A 19,211-nucleotide genomic window follows, 5' to 3' on the forward strand; every position below is an offset into this window, starting at 1 on the left:
GCAGCCACCATGGATGGCCTGCACTCCAGAGGCATAGTAGTCGTTCCATACCTGGACGATCTCCTTATCAAGGCTCCCACCTTCAAGGACTGCGAGCTCAGCGTTTCAATCACAATCGACACTCTGAGTCGCCTGGGCTGGTTAGTCAACCTACAAAAGTCATCACCAACCCCGAGTCAGTCTCTGACCTTCCTGGGAATGCTATTCAACATTTTCAGGGGTCTAGCGCTCCTTCCCAAGGACAAGGCACTGCCTCTCCGTCTAGGAGTTCGCACCCTCCTCAGCAAACCCCCTTGATCTCTCCGGTTTGCCATGAGAGTCCTTGGCAGGATGGTGGCGGCAATAGAAGCGGTCCCATTTGCCCAGCTTCACCTCAGGCCTCTCCAACTAGCCATCCTCAAGTCATGGGAGAGGAACCCGTCGTCAACTAGGAGGTCCCTCCACTGGTGGCTCAACCCAACCTCACTAACAAAGGGGAAATCTTTTCTCACTGGTCAATGGAAGGTTCTGACCACCGACGCGAGCCTGACTGGTTGGGGTACACCTACACCACAGAGCACAGGGCAAGTGGTCCCCAGCGGAAGCGACCATGCCCATCAACATCTTGGAAATTCGTGCCATCCTCCTGGCATTGAGAGCCTTCAATCACTTACTGGCAGCCTCTCACATCAGAGTACAGTCGGACAATGGCATATGTGAATCACCAAGGGGGGACCCGCAGTGCCCAGGCGATGCGAGAAGTGACACATATTCTCCACTGGGCGGAAGACACAGGTTCGGTTCTCTCTGCGGGTCACATTCCGGGTGTGGACAACTGGGAAGCAGACTTCCTCAGCCGGTAAGGAATGGACTCGGGAGAGTGGTCTCTCCATCCCAAAGTTTTTTGACAGATCTGCCATCGCTGGGGGACTCCGGACGTGGACCTAATGGAATCCTACTTCAATGCCAAGGTCTCCAACTTCATGGCCAGAACACACGACCCGCAGGCGCTAGGAGCGGACGCCCTGGTTCAGGACTGGACCCAGTTCCAGTTCCTGTACATTTTTCCACCTCTTCCCCTGATATCCAGAGTGGTGAGGAAGATCAAGCAAAAGGGAGTTCCTACCATCCTAATTACACCGGACTGGTCCAGACGTACATGGTACACCGACATCGTACAGCTCACAGCAGACATCCCCTGGCGTTTCCTCGACCACCCCGATCTTCTGTCACAAGGCCCATTCTACCACCAGAACTCAGGGGCCCTCAATTTGACAGCGTGGCCATTGAGACCTGGGTTCTAACCCAGTCAGGGTTCCCGCCGGACGTCATTGGAACCATGTTCAGGGCACTTAAGCCAACCTCTGCTAAGATTTATTACTGTACCTGGAAAGCCTTCTTTACCTGGTGCAATCTCTCGTGGCCAGATCCCATTCCCTTATTCCCTCCCCAGGGTACTTGGGTTTCTCCAATCGGGTCTGGAGGCCAGACTGTCCCTGGCCTCCCTTAAGAGCCCGGTGTCAGCTCTCTCAGTGCTTTTTCAGAGGTGCATCGCTAACAAGCTGCAAGTAAGGACATTTCTTCAGGGGGTTTCCCGATTGGTTCCCCCCTACAGATGACCACTAGAAACGTGGGACCTCAACCTGGTGCTGACAGCATTGCAGGAAACACCCTTTGAACCCCTTAGGGAAGTCTCACTCCGCCTTCTATCCCAGAAAGTGGTTTTCCTGGTGGCAATCACCTCGCTACGTAGGGTGTCTGAACTGACAGCACTCTCCTGCAGACGGCCTCCCTGGCTTTTCACCAGGACAAGGTAGTCCTCCGTACGGTCCCATACTTCCTCCTGAAGGTTGTGTCCAACTTCCACCTCAATGAGGAAATTTCACTGCCATCCTTCTGTCCGGTCCCTTTTCATAGAGTGGAGAAGGCTCTGCATACGCTTGACCTTGTCCGGGCATTGCGTATCTATGTGTCTAGAACTGTGCCTTTCTGGAAGTCTGATTCTCTTTTCCTTCTTCTGGAAGGCGGCAGCAAGGGTCTGCCAGCTTCCAAAGCTACCATTGCCAGGTGGATCAAATCCACCATACAAGAGGCCTACCGCCTCAAAAATTCTCCTCTTCCAGCAGGTATTATGGCACACGTGCGGTAGGGGCCTCCTGGGCCATTCGACACCAGGCTTATGCACAACAAGTGTGTATGGCCGCCACCTGGACTACCCAGTCCTCAGCAGACGCGAGCCTGGGCAGACGTGTTCTGCAGGCTGCGTCCGTCTACACAATATTCGTCCATTGCTTCCCACCCAGGGACTGCTTTGGGACGTCCCAAGGTCCTGTGTCCCCCAATTAGAGGCTAAGAGAAAGAGATTTTACGGTGAGAACACAAAAATCTCCTTTTTACATAAAGTACATTTTTACGGAGAGTTTAAGTAAAAATATTCAACAATATAAATTTTAAGGATATATTATTCATAAGTAATAATTGATTTTATTTTCGGCAGATGACTGTACCAGGAGTTCAGAGGAACAGCTGACAGCTTCAATTTTTAAATCAGATGATCTTGAGATCCCACAGGATACAATTGAAGTGAATGCCATTACTCAAGATATCCCATCATCCCTTCACAGCAAAGATCTGTCATCTGATCATTTGAAACAGGTCCTGTCTTCTGATTCATTACTGATTACTAAGGAAAATCAAAGTCACAAAATAAGCATTAAAAAACAAATTGCTCCTAAAGCAAAGAAGCCATTTTCATGTTCAGAATATGGAAATAGTTTTTCCCTCAAAGTCTTTTCTTAAACATCAAAGCATTCACACAGCAGAAAATAGATTTTTTTGTTTCAAGTGTGGGAAATGTTTTAACCAGAAATCAAATCTTGTTAATCACCAGAGAACTCACACAGGGGAGAAGCCTTTTTTCTGTTAAGACATGAGATCTAACTTAATAGAAGATTACAGACCAGGGAAGACTGGAAACATTCATATAGACGGCCGGTGGAGATGTAGTCAGTGATGAACTCTGGCTAAATATGTTTCAAGAGCCGCAGTAGAAGATGAAGATGTTGTCCTCATCATGAAGTAGTTATTTTTCATGTCACGTGTAATGAATATCTCCTGCAGTATTACTAATGCCGATTCCAGTGTCGGTAAATGAGACGAGAATTTGCTTTATGGAAGATGAGTCTTTGAGAAACGTGTTCAGCTACATACTCCAAGGAAGAAACTGCTTGTTGTCTGTGGCCTAAAATATATAGGTTTTATTACTAGATGTAAAGAAAACTAAATACTGTAAAATAATATATCTCCTCATGTGTTTCCCCTTATTATCTCCAGTAATTGTATTATTACACAGGATTTTTATGATGTTACATCGGCTCATCATCTTCTCATTCAGGTCTCTACAATATCAAATCCTCTCAGTGAAGATCTTCTACTTAAGAGAATTTTCCTTATGGACCCATCAAAGATGGATATGGACAGAGACAAGATGGCAGAGAGGATATTACACCTCACCCTAGAAATCCTCTTCTGTCTTACTGGAGAGGTGAGAGATTCTGATGACGTCACATTACATCATTCTTATCTATGGGAATAACAGATGGACAGAACTGGAGAGGTGAGGACTCTGGAAATGTCTGGAGTGAGATTTATTTATATGTCTTTCCATAACCAGGATTACATATTAGTGAAGAAGACCTCTAGTGAGCGCTGTCAGGTCCATGTGTCTGAGGGATGGGAAAGACCCCTGAGCCCATTCACAGGGCCTCCACCTCACCCCCTGATACATGAGGACATCGATGACCAGAAGATCCTAGAACTCACCTACAAGATGATTGAGCTGCTGACTGGAGAGGTGACACTGCTGGGAATGCTGGGACATTATACAGTAACGCTATGAAGGGATCGGGGGGATGACGGTATCATTGTATGTGTCAGGTTCCTATAAGATGTCAGGATGTCACTGTCTATTTCTCCATGGAGGAGTGGGAGTATTTAGAAGGACACAAAGATTTGTACAAAGACGTCATGATGGAGGTTCCCCAGCCCCTCACATCACCAGGTAATAGACAGGACTAAATACACACGGCCTATAATTATCTGTATGTAAAGAATGAATTCAGTCCCTGTATGTGCTTCCTCCAGATCTATCCAGTAAGAGGACAACACCAGAGAGATGTCCCCATCCTCTTCTTCCACAGGACTGTAAACAAGAAGACCCCAATGTTCCTCAAGATCATCAGGTAGATGGAGAGAAGGTGTAATGAGATCTCCCCTATGATGTGTAGACGGCTGTGAAGGTCTTGTGTTCAGTCTTGTTTTATCCACCAGTATTATATGTTTTATACTTGTGTAATGAGGACGGTGGAGATGGCAGGATTAGAACTGATCATAGATGTGACTTCTCCATCTGTCTGTGACTTTTACAACATTTGTTTCAGGGTGAAGATCTGACCAATATTAATACTATAGAGGCATATTTGAGGGGTGATGAGCGGTGTAAAGAGGAGATTCCTACATATGACTACCCAGGTGAGTAGTGACCACTAAATGCGGAGAAGTCACAGATTCTTCTCAGTCACCGGCTGTGGCTGCTTTATCGGTGGTGTAGCCCGGCCATACCACAATCGTATGATCACCATTTTGCCTCTAGACCACAACATTCTCCTACACAAAACTGTTCAAATGATTTTGGGCATTTAAAACCCTTTTCCATAGAACTTACAATCTGGAGGATCCACCTACCCCCTGAGATTAGGAGACATTACCTTCCCAGATCTGTAAACCACAAAGCCAGACAATCACTTGAAGAAAAATGTTATGATGGGCCTGTAAGAGAAAGTGGAGGGTAATGATCTATTGGCGTCCTAGAACCCTGATATCTTATTGGATGAATCTCCCTTCTCTCCCTTCTGTGCTGCTGAATGTGCTCATATGGTCCCTACAAGACCAGGTCCAGTCTTTCTGGCCAAACTTAAGACTTATGATCTACAACATTAAATGTGCAGTGAGGCCAAGTGTGAATTTCTGTAAAATAACAGCAGAGTTTCCCTTTATCCTGACTTTTTAGTTTCTTATAAAACGGACTAACTTCAAACAGGATTGTGATAAACTAAACAAAAAAAACATTACACCTGTGCCATGATATATCTTTAAGCTAAATTTAAGACACCTCATCTCTGCACTATTATAAAAAGTTCTCTTTGAACGTCTAATATTTCTTCTTGAAACTCATCTGACAGAAAATATTGTCCGTTATGATAGTTTAGATTGCCAAGAGCCACCGAGCCCCATACTCCAATTACCACAGAGAGGTTTCACCACTAGTTACTCACTACTTACTGATGGAGACTGTTGAGTTTGATCATTTCAGTAGATGTGTTATGGTCTATACTCACAGTTTTGACTATAGTAGTTAGTGCCCAAAATACTCTGATTTAACCCCTTCCTCCAGCCTGTTTTGTGTTCCTTTCTGGACCCATTTTTCAAATCTGACGTGTGTCACTTTATGTGGTGATAACTTTGGAATTCTTCACAAAGGATAATAGGAAACAAATGGACCTTAAAAATAATATTCCAACTTCTCTTGAATCTGACAATACCCTATATACGGTTGTACACTACTGTCTGGGCACATGGCAGGTTAAGAAGGGAAGGAGCGCCATTTAGCTATTTGAATGCAGATTTTGCTGGGATAGTTTGCAGACACAATGTATTGGGGACACTGTTCGTTGTCACCTGGCAGCTCAAAAGATGGCTACCACAAACAGGCTTGGCACTATCTACTCCATTTTACAGATCCCAGGGTTTGCCTTGCTCATCATCCTTTTACCCCCTCTACATGGATTTGGACTTAGACAGAGACCCCCCTAAGCTTGGGCCACAGTGTTACCTAATGTTCTGTGGTGTGAGATGGCAAGAAGAATAGTCAGATAGCCGGGTCAGAACATGGAGGTCAGAGAAAATACAAAATCACACAAGAGTCGTCAGTAAACGGGCCGAGGTCACAACAGGAATCAAATACACAAGCCGGGAGCTGAGCACAGAGGACTGAACCCGAGGAGAACAAGGCTGTCTGTATCTGGCAGCTTCCCGCAATATGCTTTCAGCTTTAGTAGGGTGTAGTGCTTTCTAAATGGCTGAAGTAAGGAGCAGATTACTCCAGCTGGACAGCACACACACCCATACTGCCAGACTGGATGGTGCTACAGGTCCCAGGCACCCTAATCTTAGTGGCTGGACAGAGCCTGCGCCGCCCAGAGCTTCTGGTTCTGATGTCTCCTCCATCACCAGCGCCACCTGCAGGATGAATAAGGCGGCTCCTGGTGAGAGAAGCAGACGTCACAGGAGCAGATGCCAGAGGAGATGGGACACACCATTTGCAGAAGCCCTAATATGACAAAATGGCAGAAAACCAGAGCAGTAGAAATCCCCATAGTGACTCCATTTTGGAAATTATAACCCTCAGTGAATTAATCTATAGGAGTAGTGACTATTTTGATTCCACAGGCACTTTCCGGAAATTAGCACGCAGTGGATGTTGGAGAGTGAAAATTACAAATATATAATTTCATTACCCAACACATAGTGTCCAGATTGTGTTCCAGGAGACACACACCATCAATTAAGTGGGTTCTTCTCACTATAGTAATGCCAAATACAAGAGTGGGGGCTTGTTTTTTGTGAGATGAGTAGAAGTTTTTATTGATATTAGTTTTGCCTACATAACATTGTTTTGTGGCTTTTTATTCCATATTTGGGAGGCAGAATGAACACCATGCTCTACTGGTTCATGCTATGAGGTTTTCTATTAGACTGTGAACTGTCATTGTCTTGGTGAATAATGACGGCTAACATAGGGCAAAATTAAAAAAAATCACAGAAAAAGATACAGCCTTACTAACACCAATAATCGTACCAATTCATGGAGGGTGTGGTTGCCTAGTATTAAAGATGCACACAGATGAAGCTTGCATAGGACGCCAGTCACACAGGTGGGTTTGATGCACAGTGTCTGGCTTAGGATACTGATGATGTCCATACTGGGTAGGAAGGCTGCCCAGCACTATATAAGTGCACCCCACATGGACAGACACCCCAGTACACCCAACCAACACTAAAATGCTAATGCATTTGTTATCTGATTTGGTGTTGGTAAGGCTGATTTTTCTGTGATATGTTTTCTTGGTAAATAATGATACTTTTACATAAAGTACATTTTTACGTAGAGTTTAAGTAGAAATATTCAACAATATAAATTTTAAGGATATGTTATTCATAAATAATAATTGGTTTTATTTTTGGCAGATGACTGTACCAGGAGATCAGAGGGACAGCTGACATCTTCAATTTTTAAATCAGATGATCTTGAGATCACACAAGATACAATTGAAGTGAATGACATTTCTCCAGATTTACAATCATCCCTTCACAGCAAAGATCTGTCATCTGATCATTTGAAACAGGTCCTGTCTTCTGATTCATTATCGACTACTAAGGAAAATCAAAGTCACAAAATAAGCAATAAAAAAGAAATTGATCCTAAAACAAAGAAGCCATTTTCATGTTCAGAAAGTGGAAAATGTTTTACAGAGAAATCAAGTTTAATCAGACATCAGAGAACTCACACAGCGGAGAAGCCTTTTTCCTGTTCAGAATGTGGAAAGTGTTTTAGCCGGAAATCGTGTTTGGTTAAGCACAAGAGATCTCACACAGGGGAGAAGCCTTTTTCCTGTTCAGAATGTGAGAAATGTTTTAACCAGAAATCAGATTTGGTTAATCACCAGAGAACTCACACAGGGGAGAAGCCTTTTTGCTGTTCAGAATGTGGAAAATATTTTAGCTGGAAATCAGGTTTTGTTACGCACAAAAGAATTCACACAGGGGAGAAGCCTTATTCCTGTTCAGAATGTGGAAAATGTTTTACCCGGAAAACGGAATTGGTTGAGCACCAGAGAACTCACACAGGGGAGAAGCCTTTTTCCTGTTCAGAATGTGGGAAATGTTTTAGCCGGAAATCAAGTTTGGTTAATCACCAGAGAAGTCACACAGGGGAGAAGCCTTTTTGCTGTTCAGAATGTAGGAAATGTTTTAGCCGGAAATCAGATTTGGTTAATCACCAGAGAAGTCACACAGGGGAGAAGCCTTTTTGCTGTTCAGAATGTGGGAAATGTTTTGTGAAGAAATCATCACTTCTTAGTCACCAGAGAACTCACACAGACGAGAAGCCATTTTCATGTTCTTAATATGGGAAAAGTTTTACACGGAAATCAACTCTTAACAAACTTCAGAGAAGTCATACAGGGGAGAAGCCTTTTTCATTTTTAACCGAATATTGTATCTTCATAAAGGGGTTGTCCGCTACTAGGACAACTCCTTCTCATTCCTCATGTTTGGCCTTGTTAAAATAAAAACACTCATACGCACTTCCTGTTCTGGCGCCGTTCCATTGGTGTCACAACTTGCGTTTCTGTAAGGCTGTTACATCACACAATCCTGCTGCCAATCAACGCCACCTTCAGACGTATTGTACATCAACAGGAAGGACATGGCCTGGACATATCACCAAGAGAATGCACACACTGAGAGTACTCTCTTCAGACCGTGTTCTTGGCGGAATTATAAGCAATTTACAGCCTCAAACATGACTTTCGATATGGGAAAGAAAGAAGAGATCAGAGGTTAATCTGAGGTCCTCCACCTCTGTCAGCATGTCTGGTATGCAGAGTTTCTTATGGAAGGTCTTATCTTCCTGCTTCGGAGCTATTACTGCCTCACCTCAGCATGGAAAAAGAAGCAGTCTTAACCCTCATGATGCCAGACAGCTCCAGCCTGTAAGTGACCAAATTAAGACAAGTCGTCATTACTTAAACAAACTAAAATATTTTGCGGAGGACCTTATCACTGGAGGTGACTTTAATTTTGTCTTGGATCCTTCTTTAGACGCGTCCCTGAGCTGGAGTCACCAATCTAAAACACAAACAAAAGCTTTGCTAATTGTGCTTTGGTCTCAACCGGTCGATGTATGGAAGATACTACATCCAGACGTAAAGGATTATACCTATTATTCTCCTTTACATATTATGCATAGCCATATAGTCCTTTTCTTAATTAGCTGTCACTTGCCTACATGGCAACCTACATCTCAGGTAGGAACTGCTGTTTGGTCAGATCATGCTCCTGTATATTGTAACTAGCTATTGAACCCATTCTACGACCGGGTGGCGAGCATTTTTATTGGTATATGATCTCCCATGCTGGTATGTGCTGCCCCCCTCCTGGGATTTCTGCTGCCCCCATCCTGTCCCCACCATCCTATCCTGGTATGCATGGCACCCCTCATCCCCAATCCTGGTATGCATGGCACCCCTCATCCCCAATCCTGGTATGCATGGCACCCCTCATCCCCAATTCTGGTATGCATGGCACCCCTCATCCCCAATCCTGGTATGCATGGCACCCCTCATCCCCAATCCTGGTATGCATGGCACCCCTCATCCCCAATCCTGGTATGCATGGCACCCCTCATCCCCAATCCTGGTATGCATGGCACCCCTCATCCCCAATCCTGGTATGCATGGCACCCCTCATCCCCAATCCTGGTATGCATGGCACCCCTCATTCCAAATCTGGCATGTATGGCCTCCTCATCCCAGAAACCTGGTATGCATGGCACCCAATCCCTCATTCTGGTATGCAATGCACGCCTCATCCCCAATCCTGGTATATATGGCTCCCTCATCCCTATCCTGGTATGCATGGCACCCCATCCCCTATCCTGGTACGTATGGCACCACTCATCCCTATTCTGGTATGCATGGTACCCCTCATTCCTATTCTGCTATGTATGGTACCCCTCATCCTGGTATGAATGGTACCCCGCATTCCTATCCTCGTATGTATGGTACCCCTCATCCCTATCCTGGTATGCATGGTACCCCTCATCCCTATCCTGGTATGCATGACACCTCATCCCTCATCCTGGTATACATGGCACCTCTCATCCCAATTCTGCTATGTATGGCCTCCTCATCCCAGAAACTTGGTATGCATGGCACCCAATCCCTCATCCTGGTATGCATGGCACGCCTCATCCCCAATCATGGTATATATGGCGCCTTCATCCCTATCCTGGTATGCATGGCACCCCATCCCCTATCCTGGTATGCATGGCACCCCTCATCCCTATACTGGTATGCATGGCACCCCTCATCCCTATACTGGTATGCATGGTACCCCTCATCCTTATTCTAGTATGCATGGTACCCTTCATCCTGGTATGCATGGTACCCCGCATTCCTATCCTGGTATGTATGGTACCCCTCATCCCTATCCTGGTATTCATGGTACCCCGCATTCCTATCCTGGTCTACATGGTACCCCGCATTCCTATCCTGGTATGTAGGGTACCCTTGGTCCCTATCCGGTATGTATGGTACCCCTCATCCCTATTCTGATATGCATGGCACCCCACACCCCCCAATACTGGTATGCATGGTCCCCTCACCCACTAATCCTTGTATGCATGGCACTCCTCATCCCTATACTGGTATGTATGGCACCCCTCACCCCCCCAATCCTGGTATGTGTGGTACCCCTCATCCTGGTATGCATGGCACCCCATTCCTCATCCTGGTGTACATGGTACCCCTCATCCCCCAATCCTGGTATGCATGGTACCCCTCATCCCCCAATCCTGGTATGCTTGGTTCCCCTCATCCCCCAATCCTGATAAGTGTGGCCACCTCACCCCCCTGGAAGAGTGTGATCGCTCTTGTACTATCTGTATTTGGGATACAACTTCAGTTGGAACCTAAAATCTGTATCCTAGGACTCCTGGGAGAGGACGTAGATCCAGACTCCCATATGGCAATAGCTAGCTCAGGAATATTATTCCAAGCCAGAAAGTTGTTGGCACTACATTGGATAGACAATTCTCCCCCAACGATAACAGAACTAAAATCCAGGAAAAATAACACTCTATGCTTGGAAAGTGGATCTTATATTAAAGGAACGCTCTCAAGAAATCCATACAAATATGGGAACAATGGTTAAATACACCAGGTATTGCTTCAAAGAACCTTCACAAATACTATACTGGATCGTTTGTCCATTTCCTTATAGTAAACCAGGAATTTATATCCTTATACCCAAGGTGTCAGCAAATAATAATTGTCTCAGTCCACACAATTGTCCCTTCTTAGATATATTCTTTTTCTTTTGCTGTCTCAATAGGGAAAAAAATAAGCCGTCAGGAAGTATTCAGATATTTATGTGCAAATTACTGTTCCAAACCATTGTACTATAGAGCGATATTGGCATTTATATCATTGTAAACCAGTTGTCGTATTGTTTACTGTTTTATCTCTTTATTTTTTTTTGTCACAAAGTTTATTTAAAAAAAACAAATGTCGGTCTTTCTTTGTTTTGTTAAATAAAAATGATCTGATTGAAAAAAAAGAAAGGAGCGAAGGTCTTTACTAGATCAAACGTATACAAAATGCCAAGATCACATGTGAAGATACTCGTACGAATTCACAAATAAATGTGGTCGCTCATTGGCAAGGAGGTTACATCCACACGTGTAAAGGACATACGTATCCAAAATAAAAGGGGCCCCCGGACAAGAAATTCATAACCCCACTGACCTAGCTAAAGCATTTAGTTGCTTTTATAGTTCGCTATATAATATTCATGGACAATACCACGACATACCACCTAATATTCTTGAAACTAGAAGAGCCCTGGGCCAGATGGATTCAATAATAGATTTTATAAGATGTTTGCACCTCTGTTATTACCATTTTTAGCCAAAGTGTTCGATAATATCTCAGAAGACTCCCCCTTTTGCCCCCCAATCACTTAAGGCTCAAATAACGGTTTTATCAAAGCCTGGAAAAGGACCAAATACCTGCCCTAATATTCATCCAATATCATTAAATAATGTAGACGTCAAAATATTCTCTAAAGTAATTACATCACGGCTCTCCCACTATCTACCCTCAATTGTCAGCAACGATCAGGTTGGCTTCATTAAGGACAGAGAAGCTCGTGATAATAAAAATAAAACATTAATTTCACATGCAAAAAACAGGGGATCCCAATGTGCCTGTTTCTGCCTACGCTAAAAAAGCGTTTGACACAGTGCATTGGACTTTCTTGAAGAGCACCCTACCACAAATTAGGTTGGACTCTTTCTTGTTATCTAAAATTCTATCCTTCTACACTGATCCTAAAGCGATAGGGTAAATGGCCTTCTATATGACACATTTTCTATTAAAAAGGGGATGAGACAAGAGTGTCCCTTATCACCTCTCTTATACACATTGGTGATGGAACATTTAGCGGTAGCATTACACACAAATCCAGATATTAGTGGAGTTACTATAGACTCACATCACTATAAACTAGCTCTATACGCAGATGACTTGTTGCTCTATGTTTCAAACCCAATGATCTCATTTCCCTCTATAATAAAGGAATTCGAATAGCTCGGCAATGAAAGCAATTTTAAAGTCAACTACTCTAAAACAGAAGCCATGAACATAACTTTTAACCCTGAACTAACACAATAACTAATTTCTAACTTTCCCTTTAAGTGGCAGAAAGACACAATTAAGTACCTGGGTATACAAATTCTGGGGAACTTGGATGATCTGTATCATTTAAATGATATCCCCCATCCTTGAACAAATGGTTCAAAATCAAATGAATTATAACTTGAAACCCTTGTCCTGGTTTGGTCGTATTAGTGTGATCAAAATGGACATTTTACCAGATCTTCTTTATATATTTCAGACCGTTCCGGTCTGCGTTCCTCAGACCTTTTTCTCCCGTCTCAACAATTCTAAAAGCAAGTTTGTATGGGGAACATCGAGGCCTAGGATACGTGTTACAATATTGTGAAGAAACAGGAGGGAGGGTTAGGGAGCTGCAACGCAGAATCCAAACAGGGTGAAGATAGTCCACTGAAGGGTGCCGGTCCCGCTGGTGAGCACAGACATATGAAGAAAACGAAAAGGAGAAAATCAGCACTCCAACAGGTAAAATATGAGAAAAATGTATTGGATCATTTAAAAAAAAAAAAAAATGTAAAATTCTTATGTGTTTCTGGCGCTAGGGTTGTACCCATAGTTATAGCAGATGAGAAAAGGACAATGAAGTCATATAAATATATATATATATATATATATATATATATATATATATATATATACAAGCACAATGGAGTCACATGACACAAAATGAGAAATCAATTAGACATGCAAAAGGTGTGAAGAAAATCCCGGCCACAGTTCACATTGAAGGCAACGAGATCAAATACAGACAAGGTGATCATTGCAAGCGTCACACAACAAGCCAGAAATGCAAAACATCATGATGGTGAAAAATAAGATAGAATTAGACCTCATACTCTTATTCATGCATATCCGTATCCCCCTCTGTATACAAACTGTTTATTGCAGGACATTTGTGTGAAGACCACCGGTGTTAGTTGCCAGGGATTATCCCATATAGGAACACAACACCGAGATTAAGTGTACAGGTGTGAGATCACAGGGTCCGAACATCACAAATGCCATCAACTATAGCACCGGAAGGTGGGAGGATATACTGATTATAGAGGGACAGGAACATGTATACTGTACATGAGATGGATGATAGATTCAGTATAGAGCATCACAATAACAATGTCCAATAAACAGAGAAAACGCATCAATGTCTAAATTGTGAATAGAAATATTGTTCTTATCGATCTGACACGCGTAAGAATATAATATAAAATAATATGCACAATAACCAATATGGAGAAACTATAAACCTATAACAATAAACATATAAAGGGGGAAAAAAATATGCAAATCAAAATTGATTATATAGTAGCAGATTTACAAGGAAATCCACCCGCATCTGATCTGGTGCAAAGTATAATATCCTGGCAAAGGATCATAGAGCCGCAGATATACCGAGCATTATCTGTCATATCAACGGGAGGCAAATAGATGCATCATTGTAAAACAGACGAGAACAAGTACAGAACACTGGTGAGATTACTGTGGAGCATTGTAATGGCGAATCAGATTACTGTGGAGCATTGTAATGGCGAATCAGATTACTGTGGAGCATTGTAATGGCGAATCAGATTACTGTGGAGCATTGTAATGGCGAATCAGATTACTGTGGAGCATTGTAATGGCGAATCAGATTAGATGGAGCGTACAAATCCATGATATCCAAGAGCTGAATGTATAACAGATCAATGGCAATGGGAGACGTCTGCATAGAGCAGGGGTCTCAAACTCGGCTGGGTATATGGGCCGCACATGGAAAAAATTTGAATTTGGGGGGCCGCATTCTTTGTTCAATGTGACATTTTTAGTGATACCATTTTTTTTTGTATACACCTTTTGAACATTTTTTCCGTGTTTATTTTTTTATAGCTTGGGTCGTTATGGATGTGGCGATAATAAACGTGCACTTTTTTGTGTTTACTTTAGTTTACATATAAAACAGCATTTTTAGTGCCCAATATTTTTTCATGCTTTATTTTTATTTTTTTGATTTTTACAATTTTGTTTCCCCCAATTGGCCACATTCAGTAATATTGTCTTACAATTAGCATCATATAGTAATAATGGAAAACATCTTGTAGTAATGTGCCCCATCCAGGTCCCCATCTTGTGGCTATGTGCCCCATCCAGGTCCCCATCCTGTGGCTATGTGCCCCATCCAGGTCCCCATCCTGTGGCTATGTGCCCCATCCAGGTCCCCATCTTGTGGCTATGTGCCCCATCCAGGTCCCCATCTTGTGGCTATGTGCCCCATCCAGGTCCCCATCCTGTGGCTATGTGCCCCATCCAGGTCCCCATCTTGTGGCTATGTGCCCCATCCAGGTCCCCATCCTGTGGCTATGTGCCCCATCCAGGTCCCCATCCTGTGGCTCCGTACACCTCGCACACGCGCGGCTCCGCTCCGTACACCTCGCACTCGCGCGGCTCCGCTCCGTAAACCTCGCACATGCGCGGCTCCGCTCCGTACACCTCGCACACGCGCGGCTCCGCTCCGTACACCTCGCACACGCGCGGCTCCGCTCCGTACACCTCGCACACGCGCGGCTCCGCACACCTCGCACACGCGCGGCTCCGCTCCGTACACCTCGTACACGCGCGGCTTCGCTCCGTACACCTCGCACACGCGCGGCTCCGCTCCGTACACCTCGCACACGCGCGGCTCCGCTCCGTACACCTCGCACACGCGCGGCTCCGCTCCGTACACCTCGCACACGCGCGGCTCCGCTCCGCTCCTTACACCTCGCACACGCGCGGCTCCGCTCCGTACACCTCGTACACGCGCAGCTCCGCTCCGTACACCTCGTACACGCGCGGCTCCGCTCCGTACACCTCGTACACTCGCGGCTCCGCTCCGTACCTCTCGTACACGCGCGGCTCCGCTCCGTACACCTCGTACACGCGCGGCTCCGCTCCGTACACCTCGTACACGCGCGTCTCCGCTCCGTACACCTCGTACACGCGCGTCTCCGCTCCGTACACCTCGTACACACACAGCTCTGCTCTGTACACACGCGGCTCCGCTCCATACACTTCGTACACACGCGGCTCTGCTCCGTGCACCTCGTACACACGTGGCTCCGCTCCGTACACCTCGTACACACACGGCTCTGCTACGTACACCTCATACACACGCGGCTCCGCTCCGTACACCTCGTACACGCGTGGCTCCGCTCCGTACACCTCGTACACGCGCGGCTCCGCTTCGCACACTTCGTACACGCGCGGCTCCGCTCCCTACCCCTCGTACACGCGCGGCTCCACTCCCTACACCTCGTACACGCGCGGCTCCGCTCCGTACACACGCGGCTCCACTCCGTACACCTTGTACACACACGGCTCTGCTCCGTACACTTCGTACACACGCGGCTCCGCTCCTTACACCTTGTACACACGCGGCTCTGCTCCTTACACCTCATACACACGCGGCTCTGCTCCGTACACACGCGGCTCTGCTCCGTACACACGCGGCTCCGCTCCGTACACCTCGTTCACACGCGGCTCCGCTCCGTACACCTCGTTCACAAGCGGCTCCGCTCCGCACACCTCGTACACACGCAGCTCTGCTCCGTACACACACGGCTCCGCTCCGTACACCTCGTACACACACGGCTCCGCTAAGTACACCTTTTACACACACGGCTCCGCTAAGTACACCTCGTACACACACGGTTCCGCTAAGTACACCTCGTACACACACGGCTCCGCTAAGTACACCTCGTACACACGCGGCTCTGCTCCGTACACCTCGTACACACGCGGCTCCGCTAAGTACACCTCGTACACACCCTGCTCCGCTCCGAACGCCTCGTACACACGCGGCTCCACTCCGTACACCTCGTACACACGCGGCTCCGCTCCATACACCTCGTACACACGCGGCTCTGCTCCGTACACACGCGGCTCCGCTCCGTACACCTCGTACACACACGGCTCCGCTCCATACACTTAGTACACACGTGGCTCCGCACACCTCGTACAGACGGGGCTCCGCTCCGTACACCTCGCACACGCGCAGCTCCGCTCCGTACACCTCGCACACGAGCGGATCCGCTCCGTACACCTCGCACACGAGCGGATCCGCTCCGTACACATCGTACACGCGTGGCTCCGCTCCGTACACCTCGCACACGCGCGGCTCCGCTCCTTACACCTCGTACACGCGCGGCTCCGCTCCGTACACCTCGTACACGCGCGGCTCCGCTCCGTACACCTCGTACACGCGCGGCTCCGCTCCGTACACCTCGTACACGCGCGGCTCCGCTCCGTACACCTCGTACACGCGCGGCTCCGCTCCGTACACCTCGTACACACGCGGATCCGCTGCGTACACCTCATACACACAAGCGGCTCCGCTCCGTACACCTCGTACACACATGGCTCTGCTCCGTACACACGCGGCTCCGCTCCATACACTTCGTACACACGCGGTTCCGCTTCGTACACACGCGGCTCCGCTCCGTACACCTCGTACACACGCGGCTCCGCTCCGTACACCTAGTACACACGCGGCTCTGCTCCGTACACACGCGGCTCCGCTCTGTACACCACCTCGTACACACACGGCTCCGCTCCATACACCTCGCACACACGCGGCTCCGCTAAGTACACCTCGTACACACGCGGCTCCGCTCCGTACACCTCGTACACACACGGCTCTGCTCCGTAAACCTCGTACACACGTGGCTCCGCTCCGTACACCTTGTACACACGCGGCTCTGCTCCGTACACACGCGGCTCCGTTCCCTACACCTCGTACACACGCGGCTCCGCTCCGTACACCTCGAACACACACGGCTCTGCTCCGTACACCTCGTACACACGTGGCTCCGCTCCGTACACCTCGTACACACATGGCTCTGCTCCATACACACGCGGCTCCGCTCCGTAAACCTCGTACACACGCGGCTCCGCTCCTTAAACCTCGTACACACGCGGCTTCGCTCCGTAAACCTCGTACACACGCGGCTCCGCTCCGTACACCTTGTACACACGCGGCTCTGCTCCGTACACACGCGGCTACGCTCCCTACACCTCGTACACACACGGCTCCGCTAAGTACACCTCGTACTCACGCGGCTCCGCTCCGTACACCTCTTTCACGCGCGGCTCCGCTCCGTACACCTCTTTCACGCGCGGCTCCACTCCGTACACCTCGTACACGCGCGGCTCCGCTCCGTACACGTCGCACACGCGCGGCTCCGCTAAGAACACCTCGTACACACGCGGCTCTGCTAAGTACACCTCGTACACACAAGGCTCCGCTAATTACACCTCGTACACACACAGATCCGCTCAGTACACCTCGTACACACGCGGCTCCGCTCCGTACACCTCGTATACATGCGGCTCCTCTAAGTACACCTCGTACACACACAGCTCCGCTAAGTACACCTCGTACACACACAGCTCCGCTAAGTACACCTCATATACACGCGGCTCCGCTAAGTACACCTCGTACACACACAGCTCCGCTAAGTACACCTCATACACACGCGGTTCCGCTCCGTACACCTCGTACACACGCTGCTCCGCTCCGAACGCCTTGTACACACGCGGCTCTGCTCCGTACACCTTGTACACACGCGGCTCCGCTCCGTACACCTCGTACACACGCGGCTCCGCTCCGTACACCTCGTACACACGCGGCTCCGCTCCGTACACCTCGTACACACGCGGCTCCGCTCCGTACACCTCGTACACACGCGGCTCCGCTCCGTACACGCGCGCCTCCGCTCCGTACACCTCGTACACACACGGCTCTGCTCTGTACACTTCGTACACACGTGGCTCCGCTCCGTACACCTCGTACACACGCGGCTCCGCTCCTTACACCTTGTACACACTCGGCTCTGCTCTGTACACACGCGGCTCCGCTCAGTACACCTCGTACACACACGGCTCTGCTAAGTTCACCTCGTACACACGCGGCTCCGCTTCGTACACCTCATACACACGCGGCTCCGCTCTGTACACCACCTTGTACACATACGGCTCCGCTCCATACACCTCGTACACACACGGCTCAGCTAAGTACACCTCGTACACACACGGCTCTGCTCCGTACACCTCGTACACACGTGGCTCCGCTCCGTACATCTCGTACACACACGGCTCTGCTCCATACACACGCGGCTCTCCTCCGTACACCTCGTACACACGCGGCTCTGCTCCGTACACCTCGTACACACGTGGCTCCGCTCCGTACACCTCGTACACACACGGCTCTGCTCCATACACACGCGGCTCTCCTCCGTACACCTCGTACACACGCGGCTCCGCTCCGTACACCTCATACACACACGGCTCTGCTCCATACACACGCGGCTCCGCTCCGTAAACCTTGTACACAGGCGGCTCCGCTCCGTACACCTTGTACACACGCGGCTCTGCTCCGTACACACGCGGCTCGGCTCCCTACACCTCGTACACACACGGATCTGCTAAGTACACCTCGTACACACGCGGCTCCGCACCGTACACCTCGTACACACACGGCTCTGCTCCGTACACCTCGTACACACGTGGCTCCGCTCCATACACCACGTACACACACTGCTCTGCTCCATACACACGCGGCTCCGCTCCGCTCCGTACACCTCGTACACACGCGGCTCCGCTCTGTACACCTCGTACACGCGCGGCTCCACTCCGTACACCTCGTAC

At 47.9% G+C, this 19,211-nt stretch overlaps 2 protein-coding genes across 2 annotated transcripts in view; both read left to right on the forward strand.

Annotated features, from left to right (window-relative positions):
• Window positions 1–11,273, forward strand: part of LOC141176167 (uncharacterized) — a 44,362-nt gene extending 33,089 nt beyond the window's left edge. The window contains exons 5-11 of the mRNA XM_073660163.1: window positions 2,477–2,634; window positions 3,374–3,523; window positions 3,653–3,832; window positions 3,916–4,039; window positions 4,123–4,220; window positions 4,419–4,509; window positions 7,285–11,273. Coding sequence (XP_073516264.1) covers window positions 2,477–2,634; window positions 3,374–3,523; window positions 3,653–3,832; window positions 3,916–4,039; window positions 4,123–4,220; window positions 4,419–4,509; window positions 7,285–8,222 — 1,739 coding nt within the window. The 3' untranslated portion in view covers window positions 8,223–11,273. The remainder of the gene's footprint in view (window positions 1–2,476; window positions 2,635–3,373; window positions 3,524–3,652; window positions 3,833–3,915; window positions 4,040–4,122; window positions 4,221–4,418; window positions 4,510–7,284) is intronic.
• LOC141176154 (uncharacterized) overlaps window positions 1–19,211 on the forward strand; it is a 241,428-nt gene that overhangs the window by 189,008 nt on the left and 33,209 nt on the right. The gene's annotated exons all lie outside the window — the stretch shown is intronic.

This window comes from Phyllobates terribilis, unplaced genomic scaffold (genome assembly GCF_046119375.1).
Source record: "Phyllobates terribilis strain yellow unplaced genomic scaffold, ASM4611937v1 Scaffold_17__1_contigs__length_24005725, whole genome shotgun sequence".
NCBI lineage: Eukaryota > Metazoa > Chordata > Amphibia > Anura > Dendrobatidae > Phyllobates > Phyllobates terribilis.